The 18542-nt window shown below is 51.7% G+C and overlaps 1 protein-coding gene across 1 annotated transcript; it reads left to right on the plus strand.

Annotated features, from left to right (window-relative positions):
* The first annotated feature begins 1907 nt into the window (after positions 1-1907).
* On the plus strand, positions 1908-18378 carry SLC66A1 (solute carrier family 66 member 1). Its single transcript, XM_060258873.1, has 8 exons — positions 1908-2032; positions 4352-4602; positions 7588-7717; positions 7953-8040; positions 10856-11013; positions 13561-13653; positions 15374-15559; positions 17773-18378. Exons 2-8 carry the CDS (start codon positions 4436-4438, stop codon positions 17869-17871), a joined length of 921 nt encoding a protein of 306 aa, XP_060114856.1. The 5' UTR covers positions 1908-2032; positions 4352-4435; the 3' UTR covers positions 17872-18378.
* The last annotated feature ends 164 nt before the right edge of the window (positions 18379-18542 follow it).

The raw sequence follows: 18542 nt of genomic DNA on the forward strand, positions 1-18542 counted from the left end.
GGAGGCCCATAAAGTAGAACTCATTTGTTGGACAGGGCCGTCTACGTACCCATTTAAGATTAAGTGGCAGGGATATAAACTTTATAAAGGACACAGGCAAACACAATTAATTTTTTTAAAAAACTTAAAACATCCTTTAAAAGTTAGCATTCATTGGTCTTAAAGGTGCTTTCTTTGAATCTCTCCCATAGGACCCAGGGAACTGGGCCAAGGAAGCTCTGGCTCTTTCCTTCCTTCCCCAGGGGACCAGGAGGGGGAGGAGCTTCAGCCAATAGAAGAAAGAGAGGCTTGACTCCATAGCTCTGCTGTGCGATTGAGAGAGCCTGGAAAAACAAGCTCTGCCTTCTCCTCCTCCTCCCCAAGGGAGGAGCCTCAGCCAATGGAGAAAATAGAGTTTTTGCTCTGTAGCTCCTGTGTGATTGAGCAAGCCTGTCAAAGCAAGTTATTATGAGCCTGCTTCGGCGGGGAGGGCAGGATATAAATTAAAAATTATTATTATGTAGAGCAGGGGTGGCCAATGGTAGCTCGCCAGGTTGGGGGTTTTTTTGCCTACAACTCCCATCAGCCCCAGCCAGCATGGCCAATGGCTGGGGCTGATGGGAGTTGTAGGCAAAAACATCTGGAGAGCTACCGTTGGCCCTGATGTAGAAGGAAGCAAGAGATAGATAGGAAGAAGGAAGCAGATGACAGCCAGCTGCTCGGGGGCCTGACTGGAGCCCTCCAGGGGCCTGATTCGGCCCCCAGGTCACATGTTTGACACCCCTGCCATAAAGGCTGCACCGCCCAGGCTGCACTCAGATAAACTGTGCCTGAGCATGGAAGTTCCCTTTCGTCTGGAACTTCCTGTGCCTAAGCATGGAAGTTCCCTTTAGCCCTGCCAGATCTGAGCGGGGGTCCCCCTACAGACCCCCCACCAACGAAATCTACACTCTCGTTTTTAAAATACTTTTGCTTGATAAGGCTGCTTTTTGTCAAAGGGCAAAAATGGGGGGGGGGGGGGAGGCTGAGGATGATCTTCCATTTAGAACGTGTTGGAACAGACCAAATGGCCCATCTAGTCTGTGTCACACAATGTCCAAAACCCAGGTGCTATCAGGAGGTCCACCAGTGGGGCCAGAACTCCAGAAGTCCTCCCACTGATTCCCCCCACCCCCAAGCACCAAGAATACAGAGTATCACTGCCCCAGACAGAAGAACATAAGAGGAGTCCTGTTGAATCAGGCCAGCGGTCCATCTAGTCCAACACTCTGTGTCACCCAGTGGCCAAAAATACCAGGTGCCATCAGGAGGTCCATCAGTGGGGCCAGGACACTAGAAGCCCTCCCACTGTTGCCCCCCCTCCAAAGCACCAAGAAGACAGAGCATCACTGCCCCAGGCATAAGAACCTAAGAGAAGCCATGTTGGATCAGGCCAGTGGTCCCTCCAGCCCAACACTCTGTGTCACACCGTGGCCAAAAAACCCAGGTGCCATCAGGAGGTCCACCAGTGGGGCCAGGACACTAGAAGCCCTCCCACTGTTGCCCCCACCCCCACCCCAAGCAGCAAGAAGACGGAGCATAATTGCCCCAGACATAAGATCAGGAATCTGCAGCAGCCCCACCCAATCCCCCCCAATCTTAATAATAATACTAACAATATTTAATTTGTATGCCGCCCTCCCCGCCGCAGCAGGCTCAGGGCGGTTCACAACACAGGCACTTCGACACCTGCCTGCTCGAAATCTCACCCGCCAAGGGGGAGAGGCGCCTGGCTGGGGGGCTGCAGCCCGGGGCGGGGGGGGTGTTTTGGGGCCTGAGTCCGGCTCCTCCTCCGGGGCGGCGCTGCCCATCAGCTGACCGGCTGCTCCGGCAGGGAGAGGCTCCGGGGCCCGGCTGCCTGCCCAGGGGAGGAGCTGCGGCCGGGCGGAGAAACAAAGCCGCCGCCGGGAGCCGAGCTGGGCCCAGCCGGGGCGGGAGGCGAATGCGAATCCGGCGGCGGAAGCAACGACCCGGCGACCGACTTGGCGCTGCTCTAGGAAGCCGGAGGGCGCCCGTGAGTTGCCGGCCCTTCTCCCTCGCCCCTTGCCGGGAAGGCTGCTGGGTTGGTCGGGGGCGGGGAGCCGGGCGAGGGGGCGTCTGGCTCCTGCTGCCTCCCTCCTCCGCCTTCGCGAGGGGAAGATCTGAACTCCGGGCTCAGAAGTGGGCGGCTGAGCCTTCTGCCTTGGGAGAGCAAATTGGGGCTGGGGCTGGGGCCGGGGCCAGGCTGGAGGAAGCTCTGCCAAGAACTCTTGGGGGGGGCGAGGGGGGCTCCCAGCCCCCTTTGCAATCGAGAGAATCGGGTCCCAAAATGCTTTGCCGGCATCTGGGAGTCCAGGGAATGGTTTACTAGCCTACTTCACAGGGGTGTTGTCAAGACATCAGGGGCCTGGGGGGTGTTTTGAGCAAGAGGGGAGCCAGTTTAGTGTGCTGGTGAAGTGCAAAGACTCTTATCTGGGAGAACCGGGTTTGATTCCCCACTCCTCCACTTGCAGCTGCTGGAATGGCCTTGGGTCAGCCATAGTGGTTAAGTGAGTGGACTCTTATCTGGGAGAACCAGGTTTGATTCCCCACTCCTCCACTTGCAGCTGCTGGAATGGCCTTGGGTCAGCCCTAGTGGTTAAGTGCGAGGACTCTTATCTGGGAGAACCGGGTTTGATTCCCTACTCCTCCCCTTGCAGCTGCTGGAATGGCCTTGGGTCAGCCAAAGCTCTGGCAGAGGTTGTCCTTGAAAGGGCAGATGCTACCAGAGCCCTCTCAGCGTGTCTGTTGTGGCGGGGGTGTGCGTAAAAGGAGATTGTCACCGCTTTGAGATGCAGAGTATAGGATGGGATATAAATCCAATATCATGATCTTCAAGGCTACATCTCAGTAGAGGGCTTAACTGGAACAGGGCTCAGCTCCTGCACTTAGTTTCCTTTTCTTTCTGGTCACGTGTAAAGCGGTGAGCTCACCTTCCCCTTCATTTCTAGCTTTTATCAAAGCTGGGAGTTCTGGGAATCTCTCTCACCCCAGCCCTACAGCATGCTGGGCCCTAAAATCCCGCCTTTAGCATGACTATATGTGGCCGGAGGGAGTGTCTAAATGTATCCACGCGCCCCATTACTTAAGACCAAAAAAAGAGGGCAGTTGGGTTGAGACCTACCTACAGATCCACCCTTGCTGTGAAGATATTTCGCCTGACCTCAGCATCTGGGTCAATCCCTCTTGGCCTTTGTTTCCTTCTTGCTGATAAATGGGGAAGGGTGGTTTAAAAAAAAACCTCTTCTGGCTTCTATGTGATTCCAAAGCAGTGAAGGGATCAGAGAAGCAGATCTGAGATGAACATGTTCTGAGAGCCTTTCTGTGACTTCCCCCCCCTGCTTTTCTATAAAAGCCGATCCCAAACAGGATTGCCTGTTCCCCTCTTTGCTGGGAACCCAAAGTTTCCTGGCTCTTCCCTTGCTAAAAGAGGCTGGACTCGGAAACCTGATCGAGTGGAAGTGTTCTGCTGAAAGGACAGGTCTTCACAGGACAAACCTGTTTTCCAGACCTTTTATTGCCGGGTGGGCAATTCTTGGCAGACGGAGTTGCAAGAGTCCCTTTGCTTACTTGAGCACTTTCTCATTTGCGACCCTTTTGTCAAGAGCAGCTCATAAAGCCAGGATACAGACGTCATCCTTGCAGACAGTAAAATGGCATTGCCTGTGTTCTTGCACGCAGCCTCCATTCGTTCTTCTGAAAACATGATTATCACGTAGCCATCTTCCAAGTAGGCTATTTGAAAATAATACATGTGTTATTAAGAATATAAGGATGCTGGGTTTACTCCATTGTCCTGTTTCCCATATGGGCTAGCCAGATAGCAGTCATGTTGTAAGCGTTATCCCTCCCCACCCCACCCCCACCCCAGCGTATAGTGTTCAGAGAGAAAATGCTGACCTGAGAATTTAGTCCTCAAACTGGGTGGCTTCAAGAGGAGATTACAATGTGAGATTACTGAATCTGAGTTAATTCACAAATCCACAACAATGGACCTCCCCGAGGGCTGTCTAAGGACACAAGATTCTTATCTCAGTACAGATGCTGGTTTTCCGCTCCCAAGTGTTCCCCTCTGCTCCAGTCAAGCTTCCCCTGTCTGAGGAATGGAGTGTTTTATAATATAATTATAATTGCCAGCTGTTTGTGAAGGAAGTAGTTGTGGTTAAACCAGTTTGAGATCAGTCTGTTCTTGGTGTTTACATGAGAACAACCTACCTGAGGCCATGTGTTGGATCCGTGGCCGAGGCTGGATTAGAACGCGGCTCTCCGTGGATGACTGTTAAAATGGTTGCATGGTTTTTGTCCTCCCTTGCAGGCCTGCAGTTTGGCTATGGACAGATCCTTCCTCCTGCGTTTTGTGTGAGTGGAACCAATTGGGCCTCCCACCCCCACCCGCTCAATGGCTGCTCCGCTTTGGGATTCCCTCCAGGGGAATTTCTCAGATTGCCCCAACGGCTCCCAGTGGGTGTGGCAGATCTTCTCTGAGTGTGCTCGGGACGGCCGGGACATAGCCAGCGTGGTGCTGGGTCTCATTTCCATCGTCTGCTTTGCTGCGGCTTCCTTCCCGTAAGTCAAGGGCCGGTTCCTCTTGAGTGCCTGAGAGCCCAGGAGATCTTTGGGTGGGATACTCACGTGCCGTTTCTTCTGCGCCAAAATGACTTGAGTGAGTCTCTGGCTGTGAGTCTAAGCAGTGACTCAGTTCCTGGTCTGGGGCATGACTGTTCTCTGCACGTGGGTTGCCACAGCTCCATTTCCTGCTCTTGGAGCAGCCTGGGACATCCTGAAATGGCCTGACCCCTCTCAGAAGTGCCACCACAAAGAAGTGCACACGTCAACAAGAAAACTTGTTGGTAGTTCCCCTCCCCTCCAGCCACGCCCACCCCCCACTCCAGGTCAACCCCTCAGGTGGTCAGAACCCCCATCCTGACTTCTCAAAATCTGTCTAAAAATAAGATTCTCACAAACATCCAATGAAAAGAACAGGAGTCGGCCCATTTGACCAACGAAAGAGGTGATCACTTGACTAGAACTATCAAACATGTTAATTGCTAGTCAGTTTGTTATCTGTGCTAACGGCAGAAGCCAATCAATTGTTATTGTGAAACATCAACATGTTAAAAATTGCATTCCATCTTAGAATCGTAAGCTTGCAAGGGACCTCCAGGGTCATCTAGTCCAACCCCCGTTTCTTCATGTCTCTCATAATGCTGGCAGGGGCCCCACAGGCCATTTTGTCCAACCCTCTGCTCCATGCAGGATCTTCAGCAGGTTAGATCTGAGTCTGTTAGCACCTTAGGGACAAGATCTAAGGGGTCTACTGGAGTTGAATTTACTTTTTAGACTTTCCCCCCTCTTTTAAATCAGAGTAAATGATTTGCTCAACAGTTCTGGTTTTGGGTGTTTATCCTGGAGCATCAGAATTAGCTTTCAGCTCCAAAACATGTAAAATTTAACACAGGAGCATAACAAAATAAGAGTGGAGTTATTTTAAAAAAAAACGCTTGCAGAAAGTGGGCGCCTGGGAGAAGAAGCTGGCTGAGCTGCGAGGCTTGCCCCGGACTTCTTTGGGGGCCAACAGCCCTCACCAGCTGCCCGTGCTGGCAAAGAATTGCACCCAGGGGCAGGGGAAGGAAACAAGGTGGGATTCATGGAGTATCTGTTCATCTGACCCATATGCTAGCCAAGGGAAGCGCTGTGAGCCTGTAATGTCCGACTGTGGGTGAGGCTCTTGAGCCTGAATGTTCAGAACAGACACAGTACAATTGCCTAGCCACAAGACTAGAACCCTGATGTACTAGCTTTCTGGGTGCAAGGACTGAGTTGCTAATTTTTTTCAGCCTGAAGCACCAAAGCTTGATTGCCATCTCTTCTCCTGGTGAGGGTTTGGCCTAAGACTTATTTACCTGCCAAAGCCTTGAGGCTTCTGTACAAAAGGCTCCCCCCCCACAATCTCTTTGGGAACAAGAGTGTTCTGTAGCCCTCTCAGAGGCTCATTTCCTGCATTATACCCTGCCTTCAGGGAGTGTCTCCAAATGTCTTCTACCCTAAAGTTCCTTTGCCTGCCTGGCTGCGTTGTGTGCAGACACCAGGAGAGCCCTGCTGAGCCCATCTAGTCCAGCATCCTGCCCCCCACCCCCATAAATGCACAGAAGCCAGCCAGATGCCCCTGGAAAGCTGACAGGCTTGGAGTCCCAACATTGCCTGCTGCAGCTACCCCCTGTGATGGTATGTGGAGGTATACTGCCTCTCTCCATGGAGGATCCATTTAGTCATAAGAACCAAAGAGAAGCCATGCTGGATCAGGCCAATGGCCCACCCAGTCCAACATTGGCCTCATCCAGCAGGGCTTCTCTGATGTTCTTCTGTCTGGGGCTGTGATGCTCTGTATTCTTGGTGCTTGAGGGGGGGCACAGCGGGCCCCTGTGTGACACAGAGTGTTGGACTGGACAGGCCATTGGACTGATCCAACATGGCTTCTCTTATGTCGGGGGCAGTGGTGCTCCATATTCTTGGTGCTTGGGAGGGGGGGAGAGTGGGAGGGCTTCTGGAGTTCTGACCCCACTGATGGACCTCCTGATGGCACCTGGGTTTTTGGTCACTGTGTGACACAGAGTGTTGGACTGGATGGGCCATTGGCCTCATACAGCAGGGCTTCTCTGATGTTCTTATGTCGGGGGCAGGGATGCTCTGTATTCTGGGTGCTTGGACGGGGGCACAGTGGGAGGGCTTCTGGAGTTCTGGCCCTACTGGTGGACCTCCTGATGGCCCCTGGGGTTTCTTTGGCCGCTGTGTGACACAGAGTGTTGGACTGGAGGGGCCATTGGCCTGTTCCAACATGGCTTCTCTTGTGTTCTTATGTGACACAGAGTGTTGGACTGGATGGGCCACTGGCCTGATCCAACAGGGCTTCTCTTATGTGATACAGAATGTTGGACTGGATGGGCCACTGGCCTGACCCAACAGGGCTTCTCTTATGTTCTTATGTGACACAGAGTGTTGGACTGGATGGGCCATTGGCCTGATGCAACATGGATTCTCTTATGCAACAACAATAACAGCAAGCCTTTATTGGCATAAAACAGATTTAGCAGTAAAATAGCAATAAAAATAATATAAAACCCTAGATAATATACGTAGGGAAGCTAATATACGTAAAATAAGTAAAATATATATGAGTCAAGTTTAGCCAAATTAAATAATTAAAACAAAATGTGGTCATTCCAGAACCATTCTCTGTTGGATTTCCATGGCCTGTTGAAGAAATCTAGCAGCCGTTAAAGTTACCTCAGAGCAAGTGTCATTTAAAAGTTTGTGGACTTTGCCTGAATCAGCACAGCCCAACATATCTGCTAAAATATCTTTCAGATATACACATATATACACATCCTGCATCCTGTTTCACTAACTTAATGATGCCCTGGGGCCTTAAAAGAAGCCAACGGAACTCAGCTCTTCCTGGCCAGGTCACCTGGAGGCAATTGACTCCCCCACTCCACTGGCAGGTGGCTCTTTCCGGTCCTGACTGCTTCTTTCTCTGCTCCTGTCCTTCAGGCAATATTACCAAGCTTGCAAAACCGGCATCATGGACCAGGCCCTGTCCATCTACTTCCTCTTGGGATGGCTGGGAGGAGACCTGTTGAATTTCATTGGCTCGGTGTTGGCTGATCAGCTCCCGCTGCAGGTAAAGGCCTTCCCCACCTTTGCTCCTCTTCATCAGGATGGCTCTCAAACAGCTTCCGGAGAAAGCAAAGCGGTTTCTCTTCCATGAGCTGCGTTCGGGGAGGATCGTTTGTACAGCCTATGCACGGTTGTTAGATTCACTGGCACCAGGGTGGGGTTGCCCGGGTGGAGAATTCTGGATCTCCGTGGTTCTTCTGCCTGCCTTGCTCTACTAACGGTGCCTTTCCCTCCCGCAGGTTTACACAGCCATCTACTACGTCCTGGCCGACCTTCTCATGATCTCCATGTACCTGTACTACAAATTTAAGAACCGGAACAGAAGCTGTGAGTAACCTACTAAACACCATCAGAAAAGCTGCATCTCTGGGACAGAGGGCTTTTGAATTACCATGAAGTTCTGCTGGTTCTTCAACCCCCCTACGTGCTTAACGTGCTCTGCAGTCCAAGTCCTGGGCCCGTTTTCTGTGCAAGGGGTTGGCACTACAGCAGGCCAGTTGACTGTCAGGGTCTCCTGGCCCATGTCAGACAGCTGTCACTGTTTTGCAGCAGTTTCCTGCTTCAAGAAGTTCTGGGGCATTGCATTTCCCCCTGAACTTCCATTGGGGGGGGGGGGGAGTCGGTGTTGATGAGGAAAATACTCCTCTGTGCATGCTCTGAGGCATGCTTAATTCATTCCAAACCTCAGCTGGTCTGGTGTCCCGAAGAACTAGCCTAATCCCCACATTTCTGGCCAAAAGGCTCTCTGGTCAGCCCACATGAGGGCACACTGTGAACATGGGTTTTGTTCTAACCATTGCTTTTCATAATCTTCAGGAAGGTGGCTGAACTCTGAATGACTTCCTGTCTGCAGATAACCAGATTACCGCCCCCCCTCTCTCTGAGATATCCTAATGCTTTGGGGGTTAGATTTTGGATAAGATCCTTTGGCACTTTAGCTGCCCACAAAGAGCAAATCAGTTACAGAGGGGTTCAGAGTCTCTCCCCTGGGCCTCTGAAGAAGAAGAAGATTGAAGATATTGAAGATATTGGATTTATATCCCGCCCTCCACTCTGAAGAGTCTCAGAGTGGCTCACAATCTCTTTTACCTTCCTCCCCCTCAACAAACACCCTGTAAGGTGGGTGGGGCTGGAGAGGGCTCTCCCAGCAGCTGCCCTTTCAAGGACAACCTCTGCCAGAGCTACGGCTGACCCAAGACCATGCCAGGAGGTGCAAGTGGAGGAGTGGGGAATCAAACCCGGTTCTCCCAGAAAAGAGTCCGCACACTTAACCACTACACCAAACTGGCTCTCCCTCTGCTCTGCTGAGCTAGAGGGTCTGGTTTGGTATGATGGAGTCAGACAGACAGAACCTTTATTGGCATAACAGAAACGAAAATCAAGATCCAAAGGAATTTTAAAAAGGGGCATACAAACCACAGTCATTTGCAAGCCCAACCAGCATGGGAATACAAGGTTGTTACATGCAAAACTTAACTAAGAAGAGTGGGAATGATGAAGTCTCATTTATCAGTATATGAAACAAGAAACTTGCTGCGAAATCAGTTTGTTAAACTGAGAGCCAGTTTGGTGTAGTGGTTAAGTGTGCAGACTGTTACCTGGGAGAACCGGGCTTGATTCCCCACTCCTCCCCTTGCAGCTGCTGGAAAGGCCTTGGGTCAGCCATAGTGGTTAAGTGTGCGGACTCTTATCTGGAGAACCGGGTTTGATTCCCCACTCCTCCCCTTGCAGCTGCTGGAATGGCCTTGGGTCAGCCATAGTGGTTAAGTGAGCAGACTCTTATCTGGGAGAACCGGGTTTGATTCCCAACTCCTCCACTTGCAGCTGCTGGAATGGCCTTGGGTCAGCCATAGTGGTTAAGTGCGCGGACTCTTATCTGGGAGAACCGGGTTTGATTCCCCAGTCCTCCACTTGCAGCTGCTGGAATGGCCTTGGGTCAGCCGTAGTGGTTAAGTGCGCGGACTCTTATCTGGGAGAACCGGGTTTGAATCCCCAGTCCTCCACTTACAGCTGCTGGAATGGTCTTGGGGCAGCCATAGTGGTGAAGTGAGTGGACTCTTATCTGGGAGAACCAGGTTTGATTCCCCACTCCTCCACTTGCAGCTGCTGGAATGGCCTTGGGGCAGCCATAGTGGTTAAGTGCGCGGACTCTTATCTGGGAGAACCGGGTTTGATTCCCCAGTCCTCCACTTGCAGCTGCTGGAATGGCCTTGGGGCAGCCATAGTGGTTAAGTGTGCGGACTCTTATCTGGGAGAACCGGGTTTGATTCCCCAGTCCTCCACTTGCAGCTGCTGGAATGGCCTTGGGTCAGCCATAGTGGTTAAGTGAGCGGACTCTTATCTGGGAGAACCGGGTTTGATTCCCCAGTCCTCCACTTGCAGCTGCTGGAATGGCCTTGGGTCAGCCATAGTGGTTAAGTGAGCAGACTCTTATCTGGGAGAACCGGGTTTGATTCCCCCCTCCTCCCCTTGCAGCTGCTGGAATGGCCTTGGGGCAGCCATAGTGGTTAAGTGTGCGGACTCTTATCTGGGAGAACCGGGTTTGATTCCCCACTCCTCCACTTACAGCTGCTGGAATGGCCTTGGGGCAGCCATAGTGGTTAATTGAGCGGACTCTTATCTGGGAGAACCGGGTTTGATTCCCCACTCCTCCACTTGCAGCTGTTGGAATGGCCTTGGGTCAGCCATAGTGGTTAAGTGAGCGGACTCTTATCTGGGAGAACCGGGTTTGATTCCCCACTCCTCCACTTACAGCTGCTGGAATGGCCTTGGGGCAGCCATAGTGGTTAAGTGAGCGGACTCTTATCTGGGAGAACCGGGTTTGATTCCCCACTCCTCCACTTGCGGCTGCTGGAATGGCCTTGGGGTAGCCATAGCTCTTGCAGCAATTGTCGTTGAAAGGGCAGCTTCTGGGACAGCTCTCTCAGCCCACCTGCCTCATAGGGCGTCTGTTGTTGTGTGGAGGGGGGAGGTAAAGGAGATTTTAAGCTACTCTGAGATTCGGAGTATAGGGCAGAGTATAAATCCAATATCATCATCATCTAAAATCCTGACTTGGGAGGAAAAATGAAAGCAAAATGTACTTGAGACAGGACAGAGGTTCTCTATCCTATCCAGTTTCTCTTTCTCTCTCCTCCTGCAGTTTCTGCCCCCATTAATGCCGTCTTCACCATCCTTTTGCTGGGAACGGTGTCAACAACTTCCCTTCTGGGCCGAGCCGTGCCTCCCAGCAGCGAGAGAACTCAGCTGTTCCAAGGAAGGAGGCTTCTCTCCATGGAGACAGAGGACTCCAGATGGGAGGCAGGTTGCTTTTGGGGGAGGGGGGGGCTGCCTTTTGACCCAGTTCAGCAGTTGTAATAAAGGTCAAGGTAGTCCCCTGTGCAAGCACCAGTCGTTTCCGACTCTGGGGTGACGTTGCTTTTACAACGTTTTCATGGCAGGCTTTTTATGGGGTGGTTTGCCATTGCCTTTCCCAGTCCTCTGCACTTTCCCCCCAGCAAGCTGGGGACTCATTTCACCAACCTCGGAAGGATGGAAGGCTGAGTCAAACTGGAGCCGGAACGGTGGCTCAGTGGCAGAGCATCTGCTTGGTAAGCAGAAGGTCCCAGGTTCAATCCCCGGCATCTCCAACTAAAAAGGGTTCAGGTAAATAGGTGTGGAAAACCTCAGCTTGAGACCTTGGAGAGCCATGAATGAGGCTGTGGCTCAGTGGTAGAGCATCTGCTTGGTTAGCAGAAGGTCCCAGGTTCAATCCCCCGGCATCTCCAACTAAAAAGGGTCCAGGCCAATAGGTGTGGAAAACCTCAGCTTGAGACCCTGGAGAGCCGCTGCCAGTCTGAGTACTGACTTCGATGGACCGAGGGCCTGATTCAGTATAAGGCAGCTTCATATGTTCATATGTGCCTAAACCCAGCTTCCACTGGGATCAAAAGGTTGTGAGCAGAGCTTGGACTGCAGGACTGCATCTTACCACTCTGTGCCACGGGGCCTCTAAGCTGGGCTCAGCCACCCAATTCTGTCCGGGTCTGCTGACCAGGGTTCCCTCTAAGCTGAGTTAGTGTGAGCTAACACACAGTTTTCTAGCCTTCAGCTCACAGATTTTTTGTCTTAGCTCAGGAAAAAATGGCCCCAGAGCAAACTAATTGTTGCAGGAGCTCCCAACTTTAATGCCGGTAGCTCGCAAAGTAGAATTGTTGCTCACAAGACTCCACAACTTGGAGGGAGCATTGTCGCTAACCTGCGTGGGGAGGCTTCAGGACTGTCTAGCACAAGTTGTGATGCAGAAGGGGTTGGTCACAAAATGAACATCCTTGCTACAGTGGAATATCAGAGGACCTCTGCAGGATCTGGCCAAAGCCCCACGTAGTTCCATATCCTGTTTGCAACAAAGGTCAACTGAGGTCTTCCCAGGGGTTTCCAAGCAGGACTCTGCCTTCCCTTGTCACACCTGGGCATCAGAGAGGCTACTCCTGAACACTGGAGGCTCCACTTACCTGAGACGGCGAATAGCCACTGGCCCTCTGTGACCCACTCCAGTCTCTTCGCTGCATCTCGTGAATGCAATACGTTAGTCTGCAAAGGATTTGGAAGATCCTTTCTGCCCGTCACAAGTTCTACGGCTTGTTTCTTGCCCTCTCTTCATTCCACATACAGTTGTCTTCTCCTTGGTCAAGTGTGCCCCTTCTCAATCCTTGTAGCCAGTTTGGTGTAGTGGTTAAGTGTACAGACTCTTATCTGGGAGAACGCGGTTGGATTCCCCACTCCTCCACTTGCAGCTGCTGGAATGGCCTTGGGTCAGCCATAGTGGTGAAGTGAGCGGACTCTTATCTGGGAGAACCGGGTTTGATTCCCCACTCCTCCACTTGCACCTGCTGGAATGGCCTTCGGGCAGCCATAGTGGTTAAGTGCGCAGACTCTTATCTGGGAGAACCGGGTTTGATTCCCCACTCCTCCACTTGCAGCTGCTGGAAGGGCCTTGGGTCAGCCATAGTGGTGAAGTGAGCGGACTCTTTTATCTGGGAGAACCGGGTTTGATTCCCCACTCCTCCACTTGCAGCTGCTGGAAGGGCCTTGAGTCAGCCATAGCTTTCGTAGAAGCTGTCCTTGAAAGGGCAGCTGCTGTAAAAGCACTCTCAGCCCCACCTACCTCATTGTTGTGGCGAGGGGGGGGGGGAGGTAGAGGAGATTGTGACTGCTCTGAGATTCAGAGTATAGGGTGGGATATAAATCCAAAATCATCATCTTGTTTCCTGCCACTGAAAAGTTGGCTCTGAAGCTATTCCTTGTTCTTCAGCCACATTCTGGTTGCCTCTGTCCCAGCCTGAGGTCCTGTGAGTTGTTGGTGGTGTTTTTTTTTTGGGGGGGGGGTGAGATGGGAGTGACCAGAAGCTCTGTCATGGCTTCTTCTGGACAGGAAATTTTTAAGAAAGCCATAGCCTTTTCCAGAACTGCCTCGAAGTGTGCCTGCACAAAAAAGCTCATCCCTTGCGTAAGCTTGTGCTGGTCTTAAAGGTGCCTCTGTACTCAAACTCTCCTCTAGTTTGGTGTAGTGGTTAAGTGTGCAGTTTCTTATCTGGGAGAACCGGGTTTGATTCCCCACTCCTCCACTTGCACCTGCTAGCATGGCCTTGGGTCGGCCATAGCTCTGGCAGAGGTTGTCCTTGAAAGGGCAGCTGCTGGGAGAGCCCTCTCCAGCCCCACCCACCTCACAGGGTGTCTGTTGTGGGGGAGGGAGATAAAGGAGATTGTGAGCCGCTCTGAGACTCTTCGGAGTGGAGGGTGGGATATAAATCCAATATCTTCTTCTTTCTTCTTCTTCTTCTTCTCTACTGCCTCTTTCTTCTGCAGCCCTTCACCAAGAAGGAAATCATCGGCTTTGTGATTGGGTCCATTTCATCCCTGCTGTACCTGCTCTCCCGAGTCCCCCAGATCTACAAAAATGTAAGTATTGCAAGTCAGTGCATTTTCATAGAATCAGTTGGAAGGGACTCCCGTGGTCATCTAGTCCAATCCCCTGCACAATGCACAGATACTTTCCTCTAAATTCACAGGATCCTCCTTGTTGTCAGATGGCCATCTGGGGGAACCCAAGCCAGACTTCTGTCCAGCCTTGCTGGGGTAGATCTAGGGCTCACTGCAAACTCTTTCCATAGTCCAAGCTGCGCAGGATACATTGCATAGGTCTTGAGTTAGTAGAAGTTAGAGAGGGAAAGAATACAATAAAAAGATGCCTGAAGTGGGACATGGATGTGGGTGGGAAGGACGACTGTGGGCCAAGCCCACTAGCAAAATCCAGAACATCAGCTAAGAATAAGCTGGATCAGAGCAGCACCAAGGCAGGAGACCTTCCCTGTCTAAACCTGTATATTGCCTCTGTAGATGAATTTTCTGTTTTGTTCTTAAGACTCACAGCAGGTAGACTTTACTTTCTGTGCCTCCTTTAAAGCTGGTATCCTTAGTGGACATCATTTTGCATCTTGTGGCAGTGAATCCCACACGTCCAACTGTGCATTGCGTGATCAAACGCTTCCTTCTGGCAGTTGTGAAAGGGCTGTCCCTTTCCTTTGGTGATCCAAAGTTTCTCTATACCACAGAGGAGAGGATTATTACCTTGCTGCTTTCTCTCTGCATTCACTGTTCGTAATCATGTAATTATTTAACAGCATCCCCCTTAAGAACAAAAGAGAGGCCATGTTGGATCAGGCCAGTGGCCCATCCAGTCCAACACTGTGTCACAGTGGCCAAAAATCCCAGGTGCCATCAGGAGGTCCACCAGTGGGGCCAGGACACTAGAAGCTCTCCCACTGTCCCCCCGCCCCAAGCACCAAGAATACAGAGCATCACTGCCCCAGAGAGTTCCAACAATACGCTGTGGCTAGTAGCCAGATGGACCTCTGCTCCGTATACGTATCCCCTCTTATCCAAATCCCCTCTTGAAGCTGTCTATGCTTGTAGCCTCCGCCACCTCCTGTGGCAGTGAATTCCATGTGTTTATCACCCTTTGGGTGAAGAAGGACTTCCTTTTATCAGTTCTTACCCGACTGCTCAGCAATTTCATTGAGCGCCCACGAGTTCTCGTATTGTGAGAGAGAAAAGTACTTCTTTCTCGATCATAGGCATAATCGTGTAAACCTCTATCATGTCACCCTGCAGTCGACGTTTCTCCAAGCTGAAGAGCCCCAAGCGTTTTAACCCTTCATAGGGAAGTGTTCCAACCCTTTAATCATTCTAGTTGCCCTTTTCCGCACTTTTTCCAGTACTATACCTTTTTTGAGGTGTGATGACCAGAATTGTACACAGTACTCCAAATGAAGCTGCACCATCGATTTATACAGGGGCGTGATGATACTGGCTGATTTGTTTTTTATTTCCTTTCCTAATAATTCCCAGCATAGCATTGGGCTTTTTTTAATTGCACTCTCACAGTGTCTCAACACTTTCCTTCATGTGTTTTTTTGGGGGGAGGGGATTAACAAGCCCTCCATTGTTTGGACTCCTCCTCCTCCTGCATCTTTCCCAGCTCTGGCAGTTCATCTGTTTTTTTTAGATGAGGCAGATGGAAGGGCACCCCAGATTCCCCACGCAGCACCACTGGTGCCCTTGATGCATTTCTTACCCAGGCCTTGGTTTAAACCATGTTTCTTTCTCTCTCTCCTTGCAGTTCAAGAGGAAGTCCACCAGCGGCATCTCCTACTCCCTCTTTGCCCTGGTGATGCTGGGGAACACCCTGTACGGCGTCAGCGTCTTGCTGAAAAACCCAGACCTGGGTCAGAGTGAGGCCAACTACATAGTCCGCCACCTGCCCTGGCTGATTGGCAGCTTGGGCGTTCTCTCCCTGGACATCTTGGTATCCTTTTCATTCTCGGCCTGGAAAGTCCACAGGAGGGGCTGGCTAGCCCCAGCCGTGTGCATCATGCAAAAAGGGCCTGCAGCCCTGAGGAAGGACACAGCTGGCAAGCAGAAAGTCCCACATCCAGCCCCTGGCACAACTTCTCCTACTCCAGGACTCTGGGCAGCAGAGAGCAATGGGGCAAGGCCTGTCTCTTCCGGTCAGGGTGGAGCTAGCTGGACCAGCAGCCCCACTTGGCTAAGGGGTGAGCGTAGGTCAGCTTCCTGTTCCAGCACAGGCTACCCTCCGGCCCCTGGAAAAGCTCACAGGTAGGGCATTAGAACTGGCAGGAAAATTCTTCTGGCAGGTTGCCATCAACGCAGCAGGGCTAGTCCCTGTAGTTAGAGCCAGTTTGGTGTAGTGGTTAAGTGAGCGGACTCTTTATCTGGGAGAACCGGGTTTGATTCCCCACTCCTCACTTGCAGCTGCTGGAATGGCCTTGGGTGAGCCATAGTGGTGAAGTGAGCGGACTCTTATCTGGGAGAACTGGGTTTGATTCCCCACTCCTCCACTTGCAGCTGCTGGAATGGCCTTGGGTGAGCCATAGTGGTGAAGTGAGCGGACTCTTATCTGGGAGAACCGGGTTTGATTCCCCACTCCTTCACATGTAGCTGCTGGAATGGCCTTGGGTCAGCCATAGTGGTTAAGTGAGCGGACTCTTATCTGGGAGAACCGGGTTTGATTCCCCACTCCTTCACATGTAGCTGCTGGAATGGCCTTGGGTCAGCCATAGTGGTTAAGTGAGCAGACTCTTATCTGGGAGAACTGGGTTTGATTCCCCACTCCTTCACATGCACCTGCTGGAATGGCCTTGGGCCAGCCATAGTGATTAAGTGAGTAGACTCTTATCTGGGAGAACTGGGTTTGATTCCCCACTCCTTCACATGTAGCTGCTGGAATGGCCTTGGGCCAGCCATAGTGGTTAAGTGAGCGGACTCTTATCTGGGAGAACTGGGTTTGATTCCCCACTCCTTCGCATGCACCTGCTGGAATGGTCTTGGGCCAGCCATAGTGATTAAGTGAGTGGACTCTTATCTGGGAGGACTGAGGTTGATTCCCCACTCCTCCACTTGCAGCTGCTGGAATGGCCTTGGGCCAGCCATAGTGGTTAAGTGAGCGGACTCTTATCTGGGAGGACTGAGGTTGATTCCCCACTCCTCCACTTGCAGCTGCTGGAATGGCCTTGGGCCAGCCATAGTGGTTAAGTGAGCGGACTCTTATCTGGGAGGGCTGAGGTTGATTCCCCACTCCTCCACTTGCAGCTGCTGGAATGGCCTTGGGGCAGCCATGTTTCATAGGAGTTGTCCTTGAAAGGGCAGCTGCTGTGGGAGTTCTCTCAGCCCCTCCCACCTCCCAGGGTGTCTGTTGTGGGGGGGGGGGGGGGGAAGGAGATTGTGACTGCTCTGAGACTCAGATTCAGAGTGGAGGGTGGGATATAAATCCAGTATCATCATCATCTTCTCCTGGGATGCTGCTCCCAGGGAGAAGAAGAGCTGTGGCTGCATGCCCCCTCCCCACAGAAAGCATGACTTGGCCCAAAACACCAAAAATCCCCATTGGGAAATCCCCCAGTACCTGGCAGCCTGAGGTACGCTGCCCATCAGGTTAGGCTTCTCAGTGACTATTAGCCATTGGAACCTCAGTCTTCCCCCAATCCTTCCACCTCCCCACACAACGTTCTAGTGCCAGAATGGAGAGAGTGGCTGTTCGAAAGCCAAAAGCAGTTCTGCCAACTACATAGAATCATAGAGTGGGAAGGGACCTCCGGGGTCACCTAGCCCAACCCGCTGCACAATGCAGGTAATCACACTTTCCCCTGCCCTCCTTCTCACTAACTTCACAGAATCAGCCTTGCTGTCAGACGGCCATCTAGCCTCTGTTTAAAAACCTCCAAAAGAGGAGAGCCCACCACCTCCCAAGGGGGAAGCCTGTTCCATTAAGGAATTGCTCTGTCAGGAGGTTCTTCCTAATGTTGAGCTGGAAACGCTTTGATTTAATTTCTACCCACTGGTTCTGGTCCTACCTTCTGGGGCCCCAGAAAACAATTCCACCCCATCCTCTGTAGGACAGCCCTTCAAGGACTTGAAGAGGGCGATCCTGTCACCTCTGTCGTCTCCTCTTCAGGCTAAACATACCCAAACATGCACAGTCCTTAACTCTCTCTGCTTCAGATTTCCTTCCAGTTCCTTGCCTACTGGCAGCGGGCACCTCCGTTGCTTGAAGAGCGGGATGCTCTCCTTGGCAAGCAAGAGGAGCCCCTCGACAGTTGATGGGGGCTGAGGGAAGTGGACAGCCAGCATTGCTGTGGTGGAGAAACACCCCCCCCCCCAAAGACCAAAACGGATTTTGGACCGCCGGATCCCAGAGAGCAGCCTGTTCATGCCTTCTCTCTGCCTGGAGCAAGAAGGGATGTCTTTCAGCACTGAACTGTTCACACCCCATAATGGACAGCTTTCCTGTTTCTCACAAAAGGGAAAATAAGAGCCAAACCAAGTCTGAGATGAACACGGTTTTCTGTCCCCATCAAAACCAAAGAGGGATCAATCACAGGATACAGGTCTCATATTTCAAGCAACAATGCGGGAAGCACAACAGGAATTCACTACTGGTGCTAATGGTAGAAACTACCTCTGTGGATCTTTGTTTTCACTCATCAGGTTCCATTTCTCTTTGTTTGGGACCCAGGGATCTCTGTTCTGCACACGTGAGACATTTCTTGCATTGCATATTAGGCTATACGCAGCTGGGAGGGGTCAAAATAAAGCTCCTATCCGGTCTCCTGCTGTGTGGGTTGTTAATTCTTTCCTCAGAGAAAATCTCTCCATCCCTGAAGTATTGATACAGGGGGTTTTTAAATGAGTTTGAGAAAGGGGCGATGTCTTCCTATAGACCTGCAGGGCTGGACCAGCCGCATCCAGGGGGAATCATCCAGCCCAGAATC

Source organism: Heteronotia binoei, chromosome 18 (genome assembly GCF_032191835.1).
Source record: "Heteronotia binoei isolate CCM8104 ecotype False Entrance Well chromosome 18, APGP_CSIRO_Hbin_v1, whole genome shotgun sequence".
Classification (NCBI taxonomy): domain Eukaryota; kingdom Metazoa; phylum Chordata; class Lepidosauria; order Squamata; family Gekkonidae; genus Heteronotia; species Heteronotia binoei.